Here is a 15,230-nt window from a genome sequence, read left to right on the forward strand (position 1 = left end):
TTCACTGGCTAATGTCCAACACACTATCTGAATCTGGGAAGTAAGCTTGTAAGCTGCCACTGGTACAGTTCTCTTGGTATCTGGTATGGTTTTGATTCATTTTGACATGTACCCAGTAAAGACTTATGCTCCCTAGTGCCTTGGGCAGAGTCTGAGTTCTAGTCTGGGTCACTGTGCTCACTGACTACCTAGGCCACACCCTGCATTCACCTGGATTTTTCTGCACAAGAAAAACTCTGAGCCTTTGCTCATGCTGGGACCCATCCTAGAATGCCTTCTCACTTTGATTCCATCCCTCCCAGTGTGTGAGTAGTCAGGACCATCTAGTTGAGAATTATTTTTTGCAGTTACTTCAGGGATGTGTGTGTGTGTGTGTGTGTGTGTGTGTGTGTGTGTGTGTGTGTGTTCTCTCCACCAGATGGACTGACATTTTTGGAGGACTGAGACTTTGCCTGCAGAGATCACTGGTGTTTTGTGATTCAGTTCATTTAGTTCCTTCAATACTGCTCCTATTATTGCTATGATTTATGCAGTGCCTGCCATACAACAGCTTTAATGTTAAGTACTTTACATGAATTATCTCACTTAATCTTTACTACTGTCTGAAGGAGGTTTGAATATTATCTTCCTTTTTTTTTACAGATGAGAAAATTGAGGCTCAGGCAAGTTAAGCAATAAGCACAAAATCCCAGAGCTAATGAGTTATTCAACCCCAAATCGGTCTCATTGCTAAGTCTATTCTACCACCTAGCATTTTAAGAACCCAGAAAAACTGGATTTGATTCTTTGTCAGCTACTGTCTCTTGTGGAGACAACAAAGACCTTCTGAAATCAAAACATCAAGAAGTCTGCACTGAATTCCTATGATGTGCCAGACTCAACGTGGGATGCTGGCAGTGGAGTACAGACAAAAAAAAAAAAAAAGCATGTAAAGCAGTTCTTGTTCTCAACTCCTAGCAATTTCTCATCCTCCTCCTCCTCCTCTACTTCCTCCTCTTTCTTTTTTAATAGTAAGGCGTATATATATTTACACTGTGTGTTCACCTCCTATAGTTAGATTTCTTTCTGTCATCATATAATTGACCTCTTTTACCCCACTACCTTCCCCCTCTCCCTCCCCACTACCCTCACATAACCACTAGTCTATTGCCCATGACCATGAGTCTCTATTTGTTTGTCCTGTTCATTTGTTGCTTTTAGGTTTATATCCCACATATAAGTGATATCATGTGATTTTCAACTTTTTCTGTCTGGCTTATTTTGCTTAGCATGCTTATCTTGAGGTCCATCCATGTTGTCACAAATGGCAGTATTTCATCTGTTCTTATGGCTGAAAAATATTCCATTGTATATCTGTACAATGGTCATTTACTTAAAAAAGTTCTTTATCCAATCATCTATTGTAGGGCACTTCAGTTCTTTGGTTGTTTCCATGTCCTGGCCACTGTGAATAGTGCTGCTATGAACATCGATGTGCAAATATCTTTTTGGAGATGGGTTTTTCAAGTCTTTGGGGTAAATACCCAGTAGAGGAATTGCTGGATCATATGGTAGGTCAATTCTTTGTTTTTTTTTTGAGGAGCCTCCATACTGTTTTCCATAGTGGCTGTACCAATTTGCAGTCCCACCAGCAGTGTATGTGGGTTACTTTTTTCTCCGCATCCTCTCCAGCACTTGTTATTACTTGTCCTGTTGATTATAGCTATTCTCACAGGTGTGATGGTATCTCACTGTGGTTTTGATTTGCATTTCTCTAATAGCTAGTGATGTTGAGCATCTTGTCATATATTTGTTGGCCATTTGCATGTCTTCTAGGGAGAAGTGTCTCTGTTCAGGTCCTCTGCCCATTTTTTGATTGGATCATTTGGTTTTTGTTGTTGTTGCTATTGAGTCATATGAGTTCTTTGTATATTTTGGATATTAGGCCCTTATCGGAGGCGTTGCTTGCAAAATATATTTTCCCATCTGGATAATTGTCTCTTTACCTTGTGGACAGTTTCTTTTGCTGAGCAGAACCTTTTTAGTTCAATGTAGTCCCTTCATTTATTTTCACATTTACTTCCCTTGATTTTGAGGTCAAATTAATAAAATCCTCTTTAAGTCCAATGTCGTTGGGTTTAGTTCCTGTGCTTTCCTCTATGGGTTTTATTGTTTCAGGTATTATATTCAGGTCCTTAATCCATTTTGAGTTAATTTTGGTGTGTGGTGATAGACAACAGTCCAGTTCCACTCTTTTGCAGGTATCTTTCCTGTTTTCCCAGCACCATTTATTGAACAGACTTTCCTTTCTCCACTGTATGTTTTTGGCTTTTTTGTTGAAAATTATTTGCCCATATAAATATGGGTTTACTTCTAGACTCTGGATTCTGTTCCACTGGTTCGTGTGTCTGTTTTTCTGCCAATTCCATGCCATTTTGGTTATTGTTGCTTTGTAGTATATTTTGAAGTCAGGCAGAGTGATGTCTCCAGACTTGCTCTTTTTTCTCAGGATGGCTTTGGCAATTCAGGGTCTTTTGTGCTTCCATACAAATCTGATGATTTTTTGTTCTATGTCTTTAAAAAATTCCGACGGGATTTTGATGGGGATTGCATTAAATCTGTATAATGCTTTAGGTAATGAGTTCATTTTAACTATGTCGATACCTCCAATCCAAGAACACAGAATATCTTTCCATTTATTTGTATATTCTTCGATTTCTTTTAATAGGCTCTTATAGTTTTGATTATGTAGGTCCTTCACATGTTTTGTTAGATTTATTCCTAAGTTTTTATTCTTTTTGTTGCAACTGCAAAAAGTCCTAGCAATTTCATTGAAGAAATCAGACCCACATAGAACCTATTAGGATCGATATAAGCAGTGAGAAAAGTAGTGTGCCAGCAAGGTGGGAGCTCAGGGACTCCTGGAGGAGTAAGTGCTTGGGCTGGGGCCTGAAGGATGGGCAGGTATTAGGCAATTGCAGAAGAGGAAGTCTGCCACATGGGGGAGATAGGGTGAACAAAGGCCCAGAGGAAGGGATGTTCAGAAAGGATGGGAAGACCTTTCAGACTCGAGGAGAGGGCTTTGTCTGGAGTCAGCAGGGGAAGGGGCTGGGGTGAGAAAGATGGGCAAAAGGGGCATGTCTCCCTGCTATGGAGGCCCTTCCTTGGTGGGGAGACAAAAAAATGGGAATACTTACGCTTTTTCCTGACATTCCTGGGAAGCCTGAGATTCCAGGGTTCCCCTTCAGACCAGGTAAGCCCCGTAGTCCTATAGAGCCAGGGGGGCCTGGTCTCCCAATAAGCCCCTTGATTGTGCTGGGCAATCCAGGAGCTCCAGGCAAGCCTGGTAATCCAGGGCGGCCAGCTTCTCCTTTGTCACCTGGGAAAGAAGCCAATAGCTTTGAAAAACACTCTGGACAAGAGAAAATCTGCATCCCAATGCACAGGTGCCCCAGGTCACAGGCAAGCAAAGTGCAGGCTTGGGGATAGTTAGCTTGGAGTTTGGGGCGAGGTGGTTCCTTCAGTCTTATGGAGCTCCAGTCAAGACCACCTCAGCTCCAGCACTAGGAAAACTGCTCAGTGCCCATGCCCACCATCTGCCAGACTCATCCAAGAGTATAATAGCCTGTGGTTAGAAAACTCAGTTCCACAGTGGCAATGCAAACCAGCAGTCTCAAAGTCCAGGCACCCCTCAGGCCCAGGGAAGGCAGCCTCTCTGGACCTTCTGCCACTACCCACACTGCCGCTCTGGGGTACCTTGTACTGTGGGTCCCTTTCTTAGGAAGGAAGTCAAGTTTGGTTGTAAAAACTTTCTTGGGCATTTTTCCTGCCCATTCATTGCCCCAGCACCTCTGAGTCCAGGAAATCCATTGGATCCAGCTGAGCCCCGAGAGCCTTTGTTTCCTTTGAACTGAAGGTTCAGCATTGGAGGTCTTAGACTGGGAATTCTGACTGGCCCCGGGTCACCTCTGTCTCCTGCAAGGATGGAAGGATGGAGATCATGAGATACATGTGAGAGGGAGCTTAAACACATGGTCAGGCATGGGCTGACTTTTCACAACAGCTTTTCGATGCACCACCCCCAGGTCCCCTTTCCGAAGCCTTCCAGCTTCCTCCTTACCCATTTCCCCAACTTTGCATTTATGTACATGTCCTCTCCTTCGTCAAGCCCAAACTCCATCACAACTTTAGATCTTACTCAAGACCTTCCTCAGTTGAGCAACCGGGAATGTATGACAAGGCCTCTAACATGCAATTGTAACTCAAGATATTTGGTCTTTTGGTTTAAAAGGACTTCACTCAGAAGCCTCAATCTTATTATCTAACACAGGGTTGGTACAAGCCACACAAATGACAAAATCGACAAACAAAATATACTTTGAGAAGCATAAATGGCAATTCCAGAATTCAATTCCCCAGCTCACCTTTTTTACCACGGCTACCAGCCTGTCCAGATGGTCCTACTTTTCCAGTCAACCCAGGAATTCCCTTTAATCCGCTTGCACCAGGAATACCAGGGAGACCCGGCATCCCTAGAAAACCTGTCAGTCCAACAGACCCCTTTTCACCTGTTGAGAAAAAAAAAGAATTGCTATTATTATTCCTGTTTTACAAACAAGGAAATGGAAGCTCAGAGAAGTTAAGTAACTTACCCCAAATCACACAGCTACGAAGTTGCAGAGAAAGAATTCAAACCCAGGTTTCTCTAACTCCAAAGCCCAAGCTCTTAGTTATTATACAAAATACTATTTCCCTGAACAGAGTCATAACACTTAGCAACAAAAAGGAAAGAAGATGTGGGAACCTCTCTTATGATTTGTTAAGATAGAGCTCACGTGTGGCATAGGAAAAAAAAAAAGCCTAGGGCTAGAAGACAGAAACATGAGCTCTAGTCTGGCACTGTTGCTAACCAGTTGTGTAACCTTGGACCAGTCACTTTCCCTGGTATACAACGGAGATTCCTCCTACCTAACCTCTGGTGTCTAGCAGGACAATCTCAGTAAATGAGAGCTATCAGGCTCTGTGGTAGGGGTGCTGCAAATAAGTAAATCCAGTGTGGTTATTACTGTCTTAGGCTTTACTGGCCATGCATGCTATTCAGCCAAGTGTTCCACCCAGCAGGTGGTGAGGGCGACTGACCTTGGATGGGAGTCCTCCTTTAGCACTAGCCTTGTCCAACTATCTTGCCACAAAAAGCCCTGCCCGCATCCTTCACCATTCCCTTTTCTTAGGCAGAAGAGAGGAGTGAGGCTGGGCAACATGGATGCTCCTTTTTGGCACCCACTGGGGCCTCCCTGATCACTTCACTTACCCTTCATACCCGGCAGGCCCGGCAATCCAGTGGCCCCTGGCAAGCCTGAGTTTCCCAGGAAGCCAATTAACCCTAAAGATCCAGGAAGGCCTTTCAGCCCAGGCAGACCTTTCATTCCAGTTGATGCAGGAGGACCTGTCTTGCCTTCTGGGCCTTTCTTTCCAGGATGTCCTGAATCACACAGGAGAGAACACAGGACAGTTGTGAAGTGAGGCTCTGTTCAGATCTGGGCCACTGCCCATTCCCTAGGCTTCTGGTTGGTTGGCTTGTTGTGTTTTGTAAATGGCCCTTTAACAATGACCTATGCAGGCTGCTGACAGGCAGAGTTCTTAGTCGGTTAAAGTATTAGCACCTACCACCCCAAGTGCCACACCAATGGCTATTACTTCCAGCATGGCACAGTAGCTGACAGGGTGAACAAACACCTTCTAATTATAATTCGTTCTGCATTTATGAATGTTGTCCACACTTTAGCCTCTGAATGAAGCTCTGGGGAGCCAGGGTGGCAACTGGACTCTAGTTGCCTGGTATTTCCAGTCTGAATCATGCCTTGAAGGCTGTTTCCTGAGCCAATCGGTAAAGTAGAGGTTAAAGCTGAGCTATTGTTTCAGCTTCCCAGGGAGCCATGGATACAGGGCTGCCCTTTTAATCCCTCACGCAAGCAGTTAAGTCAGCCAGTTCCTAGGCATTAAGGTCGAAAGACCCCCTAGTGCCAAGTCCTGCAGAAATCCCCAAGGCTCATTTGGTCTTCTAGGTATTCAGAGACTTCTTTCATCATGCTTTAAATTCGTCAATGGGATTAACCTCCTGAGCTGCTGCCAAAGTAGATTGTTCAGGTACAAAGCAAGGAAATTTAAAAACAAACAAACAAAAACAAACAAACAAACAAACAAAAAACCAAACAAAAAAACCCTAAAGGATTAAATCAGTGACGACAGAGGTATTTGGAACCCTGAAGACCTAAATGAATGGCTGACTTGGCTTTCTATGGATTGAAAAGCATCAAGTAGCTGAAAGCCCCAGGATTCTAATGGGAGGCTGTGAGAGGGATTCCACAACAATGGAAAGAAATTCAATGGGGGCCAACCCCACAGCATGAGTTCAGGGACCCCTGGCCTTGCCAGGTTATAGTGTATAGTCAGATAGTTCCCTGAACAGCAAGCTGGTGGGGGGTTTAGTTTCTGAGCTTGTGTGCCATTTTCTCACCTGGACAGCCTAAGCGAAGACCCCAGAAACAAAGATGGACAAAGGTGATAAAAATGATATTAGCAGTTCTGTAAATAACTCAACTTCAGTCACATGGTCAGTAGTAAGGGGGGTGACATAGTCACTGAGGCAAGGTAAGGAGGGTGGTACAAGAAAAAGGCAAGCTGAGTTATAAATTAGTCCTGAGCATGTAAAGTATAACATATGGAATATAGTTAATAATATCATAGTAACTATGTATGGTAACAGATGGTTACTAGACTTATTGTTGTGATCACTTTGTAAGGTATATAAATGTCTAATCACTAATTTGTGCACTTGAAACTAATATAATATTGTATGTCAACTATAATTAAAAACAAAATATAAAAAAATAAAATAGTTATAGCAAAAAAAAAAAAGAAAGAAAAGGAAAAAGCAAACTGTAAACACTAGGCTGGAACCAGGCAGGGGTTGTCAGGCCCCACTGCCCAGTGAGAGACACTTGGGCCACTGGTCTTCAGAGGCATGCTTCCCTGAAAGGCAGGCCACTATGCTGCCACATACTGCTTGAGCTTCTCCAGAACCTAAAGTGGCTCCCCCACGACCCCAGTGAAGGCAATGGACATGGCTAGATCCCCCCACCCCACAGCAAGACCAGTTTCTCTAACTGAGGAAGGCAGGAGGGAGGTTGAAGCACGAAAAAGGGGAGTGAGGCTGTGGGAAGGAATTTGTGGTAATATTTTGGAAGCGAAACTGCAGAAATCTGTTCTACTTGGCACTGCAGGGGTGACTTGAGATTTGAAACGAGAGGTTAGGAAAGTCTTTCTCAACTCTGGCCATGTCACACTGTTGCTATTGCCCCTCAGGCTGCCAGGGCCCAGGGCCTAGGGCCTAGCTTAAGTCTGGCAACTGAGGCTCCTTCTCCAGAGAACCTACCTGAAGTGCCTGGAAAGCCTGGTTTTCCTGGTAGCCCGGGTTTGCCCTTGATACCGAGTAAACCACCAGGCCCTGGGGCGCCTGGCTGTCCTGCATGGCCTGGTGTTCCAGGGCTGCCCCGCTCACCTTTGGGGCCTAGCAAGCCCAACTTCCCAGGCAAACCTAATGAAAAGAAGGGGCAGATGTTCACAGCCTGGATCAACAGCAGGGACTGGTTACCAAACCAAGTGCCAGCGAAAAGCTTGGCCCAGATACATCTCAGATGCCACTGTCTTCTCAGCTCCAGCCTTGCTGTTATTCCCAGCAGTTATTCAGAGGATTTGCAAGACATCTGACTATTGGTTATGGTTACTTCTGGAATTACTAAGACAAGAGAATAGACTCAGGTGATTTAAGAAAAAAGTTCTCTAATGACAGGGACTGAACAAAATTTTAACCCTCTAATTAATTCTTCTCCCTATATTCATGCAATTGTTCATGAAGTATACTGGTTATGGAAAAGCTTTCTGTAGATTGTTAAATAAGTGGGGTAAATAGAGTCACCTTTAGGTCCTGGAAAGCCAGAGTCTCCAGGCAATCCTCTGTCCCCTGGCAATCCCTGTATGCCTCGCTCTCCTGGAACACCACTTTCAGCACCAAAGATGTCACCAGGTTCTCCCTTGGAACCTAGTAAACCTGGACTCCCAACGTTGCCAGGCAAGCCATCTTTTCCAGGGAGTCCAGGAAACCCAGGCAAGCCCATCTCCCCACGAGGTCCAGGAAATCCTAAATGGGAAAAATAAAAGGCCATGGAAGTTTAGAAGCCATAGGTCTGGGTAGAGACAATCTGTGAGACAGATTTTGTATGAAAATATGTATGAAAGCAAACATATTAATAATGTGTCACAAATCTAAAAAAGCCAACAAGCAAATCAAATCAAAACAAAACATCAAGTTCATAGATATAGAGAACAGATTGGTGGTTGCCAGAAGTGGGGGGTAGGGGATGAGGGAAATTGGTGTAGGGGGTTAAAAGGTACAAATTTCCAGTTGCAAAATAAATAAGTTGTGGGGATATAATGTACAGCATGGTGACTATAGTTAATAATAATGTATTGCATATTTGAAAGGTGCTGAGAATAAATATTAAAGGTTCTCATTATAAGAAAAAAAGATTCTGTAACTGTGTATGGTGATGAATGGTAACTAGACTTTTATGATGATCATTTAGCAATATATACAAATATTGAATCATGTTGTACACCTGAAACAAACATGTTATATGTCAATTGTATCTCAATAATGAAAAAGAAACATCTTTAAAATAATAATAATGCATGTCACTTCTCTCGAAGATCAGGAGTCTGTGATCCTGGGAGGACTTGCCCAGAAGCAGGTACTGCACCATGTGACCTGGAGTTGGTTCTAGTTCAGAAAGGCCAGGCCTTGGGCAGAGCCCAGCAACCCACTCTTGTGGCTCCTACCATAGTCAAAGAGACAGGTTACACCGCGGACCTCCTGTCAAAGGCCCAGTCTCTACTGGAGTCATCCAATCTCTGCCAACGTGTCTTCCTCTTCCTGGGAGGTGGAGGGAACTGAGGCACTGATAAACCCTGGGGCATGTGGCCCATGCTGAAGAGCAGAGCTGGTTCTCAAACTGAGTCACCTGGGGCAGGGGTTCTTGGTAATATCTAGATTGCTGAGCCCACCCCATAGCTTCTGGTCAGTAAATATGCCAAGGGGGCAAGAATCTGCATTACTAACAAGTTCCCAGGTGATGCTGATGCTGCTGGCCCAGGTAACACAGTTCGAGAACCACTGGTGCAGTGTAGAAAAATGAAGCTCAGGTTGAAATGATAGGTTGTGAGCAAAGGGATGGAAATGAACAATTTCTCTCTCACTCATCTGAATCTCTTTCTCTGACCATTTAGGTGTTGATCCAGGAAACTGCCATAGGACTGGCAGCCAGACAATCCTAGAGTCTTAGCTCTGTCTCTAGTGACTTTGTGATCTCAAGCAAGTCACTTTCCATTTGCACCTCAGTTTCTTCATCTGAAAGTGAAGGGGTTGTACCAGCTGACCTTGAATGATCCTTATTGACCTGATATGCCATCATTCTGTAGCTCTAAGCTCTCTCTTGCCTGAGTATGACTTCAAAACCATTCTACCCACACAAGAGAGCAAACCTAACTTTCTACAATTGGTGGATGGCTACCACAATCAAACACATACTCACGCAAGAGGAGAAGCATGTGAGGAGGAGCTCCTTTCCTTACCTGGCAATTCAGGAAGGCGAACCAATCCTACACTTCCAGGCTCTCCTTTACTTCCATGTGATCCAGGCTGGCCTGGAGTCCCAGGGAGGCCATGGGCCCCTTTAGGGCCTGAAAACCCAAATGCGAGTAGTGAGGAGAAAGAAAAGTCAGTGTGGCTAGGTAGGATTTCTGATGTTCAGTCAAGAATCCTAGTCTCTTGGAGGGTATCTGTTTTTCTCACCTCCCCACACAGCCCTCTTCAGTAGCCATTCTATTACTTCAGTCCTCAAGACTGTCCTCTCAGGAGGAATGTGTACTCCCAAATGCTACTGGGCTATACTCTGCTTTCTTTGGCTCCTGGCCATCACAAGTGTGCTCAGTGGCTTTCTCTGGCCTTATTCCATACCTGGGAATCCAGGAGCTCCTGGGAATCCTGTTGGACCATACGACCCAGGAATAATACAAGGCAAGGTGATACCTGTAAATAGTAACAGGTAAGCATCTGGTAACCTCACTGGGTCAGGAATGATTCCCCCTAGCATGCTCCTTTACTCTCATTCCATCAAATGGAACAACTGATTTCTTTTTCCCACCCAGTAGCTTGGAGCCCATGAAGAAGAATCCCGACATCAGAAGCTCTTGGGAGTTACTCTCAGTGCAATTGCTTACAGATAAAAATGCCCATAGTGTCCAAGTGCCAGGATGTCACTTCCCAAGCCATCAGTGTTCAGTGCCAGGCAGTCATCTCTGCAGCAGATGCTACCTATAAAGGTTTTCCTAGCAGTGGCCTGTCTAGAAACAGCAGCATATGGCAATGCCCTACCCACCCTGCCCTCAGATGGAGACTCTTCCTAGGATGGGAGCTTGGGGTTAGTCCTAAGGGTCCATTATGCCCATATGACAAGATTGGAGGGTTTGAAGCCAAAACCACTCAAGTTCATATGTCTGACCTTTTCCGTGAATGAGGCTTTTCTCAAACCATCAGGTTCTTTTGATACGCCTCATTTGGGATCTACTGAAACCTATTGACCGGTCTTGGTCAGATATACTCATAGATTTGTACCAGGTAAACACTGTAGGCCACTCTCTTGCCCACAACAGACAGTGACCTTTCCCTCAGCTTTTCATTTGAAACTGTCAACTCTGCTACTTAAGGAAGAAGGGGTAGTCAATTTTAATATTCAATAAATTAAAATTGGCATGCATAGCCTTTTCCCTAGCAAATTCTTCCTTGCTCATTCATAATGCAAATAAAAAGAATCTATACGATCACAGAGGGGAGGTTTAATAAAATATTGGTGAATAAATTGTATGATGGCTCCCTCAGGTGCCATTTACAAACAAATGCTATGCTAATTAAAATTAGTCTTGCTTATTCATTAAAACAATCCCCCAAAGCCTGCTTTAAGCCACAGAGCCCACAGTTCTAATAAACTGCTATAGTTTTTGCCAGTACTTAAAATCAATCTCAAATTGCATTTCTTAAAAGATATGTATACCTATGATTCAGACTGCTTACTCAACCGGCTGGCATTCCTCCTCCAATCCCACTTCTATTTTCCAATATGAAGGCTTGATGGCATTTTTTTGGCCTACTTGTTCTAGTCCTAAATCAAAATTGAGAATTAAACAGTATAATGTATTGGCTGAGAGGTTAGGCTCTGAAGCCAGACAAACCTGAGTTTGTATCTTAGTTGTGCTACTAACTAGTTGTATAGGCAAAATACTTAACCTATCTGAGCCTCATGTAAATGGGAGCTACTTATCACATATAGTGTTTGTGAAGATTATATGAAATAATGCTAACAGCATTTAGTGCAGTGTCTGACACTCTGGTATGTGCTCAATGAATAATAGTATTTTTTTATTACCTTACTTAAGGAGAACTATTCAGAAGAGCTCCTGGAAGGCCAATCCTTGGTTTCTACCTCAGTCAGGTTAGTGACACTACTTTCCAGCCTGAGCAGCAACTCTCTGCCTTCTAGACCTTAGGCTCCTATAGTCATATTTCCATGGGTGGAGAGATGGTTATAGGCCTGACCGTCTTCCATAGGTGGCAACACCCATCTCCATCCTGCTAGACATTGAGGTGATGGAGCTATTTCTGAGAGTTATTTCCCTACTATGGAAATACACTCCAGGGGCTGGTACCTCAGGATGAGATTCTTTACTGGGAGAGGGCTGCTAATTCTGTGCTCAGCTCAGGTCTGAGTCCTGATGAACTGCTTCCCTAGATGGTATCATGAGAGGGACCCTGCAGAAGACTCTCCTGCTACAACTATTTCAATAGCCCATTGGCTCCAATGTGTCAAACATAGCAGTTTCATTGCTTTGTATCTTTAAAAAAACAAACTGGTAAAATACAAATATCTCTGGTCTAGCTCCAAACACAAAACCATCCATCTTCAATTTATCAGATCAGTTTCATAGATTCTTTTCACCTGTTACAGACAGATAAAAACAAAACCTTTAGAGAATAAGGATGAGGACAGGCATCTGAAAAATTCCAGGACATGAAAAATAATAATAAAAGGAAAGATGAGTAGAAACCAGAGGAAATTAAGGATATACTTCCTTTTGCCTCAGACCAGTCCTGTATTACCACACCATACTTGTTTATCAAATCAGAAGGTCAACATGATGAGAAGGTAATGACTTCGCATTGTACTGGTATCTGGCTCTTTTACTTTACACCCTTAAATTCAGAGCCTGCTCCCCAACAAAGCAGAAAGCAGCTGTACCCATGTTCTGTTTTATAAGTGTAACAGAATTCCCTCCACTAATGCCAAGATACATATTCAGAATAAGAAGCATGTCTGATTATCAAGATTCTAACATCTCTGTTTACTCTGAATCCAATGAATAAATATCAGATGTGCATGGATCCTTCCAGGTACCTCCCAAGGCTAGTTATAGCCCCTGTTAAGTTCATTAAATGAAGGTGCTTGAGACAGAGATCAGCCAAACCATCAACATGCATAGTGAAAGAAATCAGCCCCTCTCAGAGACTGCATGGCCACTTACTCCTCTGTACTCCCTCCCAGGAGTTATGTGCTAAGGAATCTCTGAAGCAGTGTCAGTGTTAGCCTTTGCACCCTAGCCTTAGGATCACCCCTCCTCAACCAGGCACTCCAGTGTGGTACTCAGGCCATTGTGAGTGTCTGAGATAAATGTGAACAAAAAGGAAGAGGAGGGGAGGTTGCCACCATTGGTATTTGAGAACCTCCTGACATGGCTAGCTCTCACTTTCCTCTGTATCTAAGTCTCTTTTACCAACTTTCTCCTTATAGCATCAGTCACCTAGACCAATCAAGTAAAGAAGAAAATTTAACCAGAAAAGAAGTTCCCTAAGGCCCAAGGGATGTCTTTTCTGAAGCTCGAGTATGTCCATCAATCAAATTCCCTTTTTGGATTGAGTGGAAAGTGCTGACATCCATACAGGATCAAGGACAGAGTAGCTGCTTTAGTAATAACCAGAATGATGGGTTATTATGAGTATCTGGATCAGAGCCTCTTTAGAAACAGCCCATTATCTGCCTGTCCCATGTTTGTAATAATTTACACTACTAGGTTGAAAGGCTTCTGATGACTACATTCCCTTTCCTGGCAAGACAACTGTCCTAGCCTGGGCCACCACTAGTTGGTGTGAGGAACAGCATCTTCATTTTTCATGGCAACAGTAACGACCACAATGCAAATGTCTGGGACTCATAAGTTATGTGTTTTTAAAATTGTGTGGAAAATAAGCTAGGTTTGAGGAATTATATTTGGTTGTCATATAAAGAAAATGAAAGCTAATGCTCTTAAATCAAAGTAATTTTTTGGAAAGTCTTAGTATCACAATAAGAACATTTTCTGCAGAAGGCATCTCCCAGGCTATAGCTTACTATATCATTATATTCCTAAGAACTTCCTAACAAAGGTTGACATAAAAATGGTCTCGTGGGCTTCTTTCCATCGACTGAGCCTGTTTTCAAGCAGTTGGAATGTTGAGAATATCCAGATTTGCGTGTGTGTAAGTTCATATGTACCATATTATTATAACTCAGTTTAAAACCTGGTTGCCTGCAAAATGGGTTGACCTAGAATGAAGACCCAATTGGTGGAGGAGCAGTGGATTGATCATGAATAATGTCTCTGGAAACAGGGCTGAAGGCAAAACTATATCTGATGCCAAGACTTCCAAAAGGTAGGATAATTTTGTTTGATACAATTTCTCACAGCTTTCATAGAAATTTATGAACTGAAAAATGACTTGGCTTTAAGAATATTAAATCATCAGTTTTTAATCTATACCATTTTCCTTGTTATACCAGTTCACAAAATTAGATTTTAAAATAAACAAAAATTTACAAGACCTTGTATCATCTTTTTTGGTAATTCTTCAAGGTGGCAAGGTGGAAAGAGGAGAAATAGATCTAAGAAATAGCCCTTTGGTTTTGGGAAGGCCTTTTCTTCTGCAAGTATATATTAGTCTCCTCTGGAACATTTCACTACACTAGAAAGATTGAGAAATGCTAAAAAAGTATTACTCACTTTCCCTAGAATCTAGAGGCTTATAAAGCAGTTTGAAAAAGTGAAAGCATTAATGAAAGTAAATATATAATTTAAGTGGCAATTACATACTATGGAAGTCAAGGGAAGGCTTAGTGGAAGAAGTAGAGCTTATATTGAACCCTGAAAGATGGCTAGGATAGAGATAAAAGAAAGGGAATTCCAAAAAAAGGCAACATGGGCAAAATGTTGGAAATTAAAAATGAACATATTGTGTTTGGGGACAGTGAAAAATACTGTTGTCTTAAGTGTTGTTTTTTTTTTTTTTTCAAATTATGATGAGCATGAGATAAGGTTAGGTTAGAAAGGAGTTTGGTCATTATCCTCTATTCAGTAGAGACCATTTGTGGTCTTGGACTAGGGGAATAACACAATGATATCAGTACATTACAGATATTGAATTGGCACCAGTGTTCATAGTAGAATTGAGTAGAGAAAGTCTGGAGGTAGGACATGAGAAACTGCTTAGTAATATGTTGTCATTGACTCACCTAACCATCCACCCATTTGTTCATCCATCCATCCACCTATCTGTCCAACTATCCATTTATTCCAATAAGCATATAGGTATTTGATAAGCTAGGCATGAGATGGGAGTTAATAGCAAGAAGAGGAAGGGAAGAATATAAGAAGCATTCAAAATGAAGAATAAAAAATCAATTTCAAGGTTTCAAACTTCAGATGATTGTAAGAAGTGTGGAAACACAAAAGTTGTGGAAACATAGAAGTTGAGATAAAGAGCTGTTCTGGCTATGTGGTAGAAGGCAAATTATTAGCACAGCACTTTCACAATCTATAAGCAGGTCACTCATAATAACTCCTGAAATTCTAGTAGAAAAACTACGTACATAAATGGAAGAGATTTAAGGTATGAAATGGAGATTAGACTATATACAACTAAGCTCTCTGCTCAATCTGAGATCTAGTGAATTAAGGAAAAGTTCTTCCCTATTGATGATATCACCATACAATTTAGAGAACACCTTGTCCAATCTCCCACTCATTACTTTGATGGCACTCATCATTAA

At 42.5% G+C, this 15,230-nt stretch overlaps 1 protein-coding gene across 1 annotated transcript in view; it reads right to left on the reverse strand.

The window, feature by feature from the left end:
* The window catches only part of COL4A6 (collagen type IV alpha 6 chain), a 303,150-nt gene that overhangs the window by 16,794 nt on the left and 271,126 nt on the right, over nucleotides 1–15,230 (reverse strand). Inside the window, exons 22-30 of the mRNA XM_023534147.1 lie at nucleotides 10,318–10,375; nucleotides 10,055–10,126; nucleotides 9,670–9,777; nucleotides 7,958–8,179; nucleotides 7,415–7,576; nucleotides 5,291–5,461; nucleotides 4,404–4,547; nucleotides 3,829–3,954; nucleotides 3,177–3,358 (exon numbers count right to left, since the gene is read on the reverse strand). Of these exons, the coding sequence (XP_023389915.1) occupies nucleotides 3,177–3,358; nucleotides 3,829–3,954; nucleotides 4,404–4,547; nucleotides 5,291–5,461; nucleotides 7,415–7,576; nucleotides 7,958–8,179; nucleotides 9,670–9,777; nucleotides 10,055–10,126; nucleotides 10,318–10,375 (1,245 nt within the window). The remainder of the gene's footprint in view (nucleotides 1–3,176; nucleotides 3,359–3,828; nucleotides 3,955–4,403; nucleotides 4,548–5,290; nucleotides 5,462–7,414; nucleotides 7,577–7,957; nucleotides 8,180–9,669; nucleotides 9,778–10,054; nucleotides 10,127–10,317; nucleotides 10,376–15,230) is intronic.

Source organism: Pteropus vampyrus, unplaced genomic scaffold, assembly GCF_000151845.1.
Source record: "Pteropus vampyrus isolate Shadow unplaced genomic scaffold, Pvam_2.0 Scaffold120, whole genome shotgun sequence".
NCBI lineage: Eukaryota > Metazoa > Chordata > Mammalia > Chiroptera > Pteropodidae > Pteropus > Pteropus vampyrus.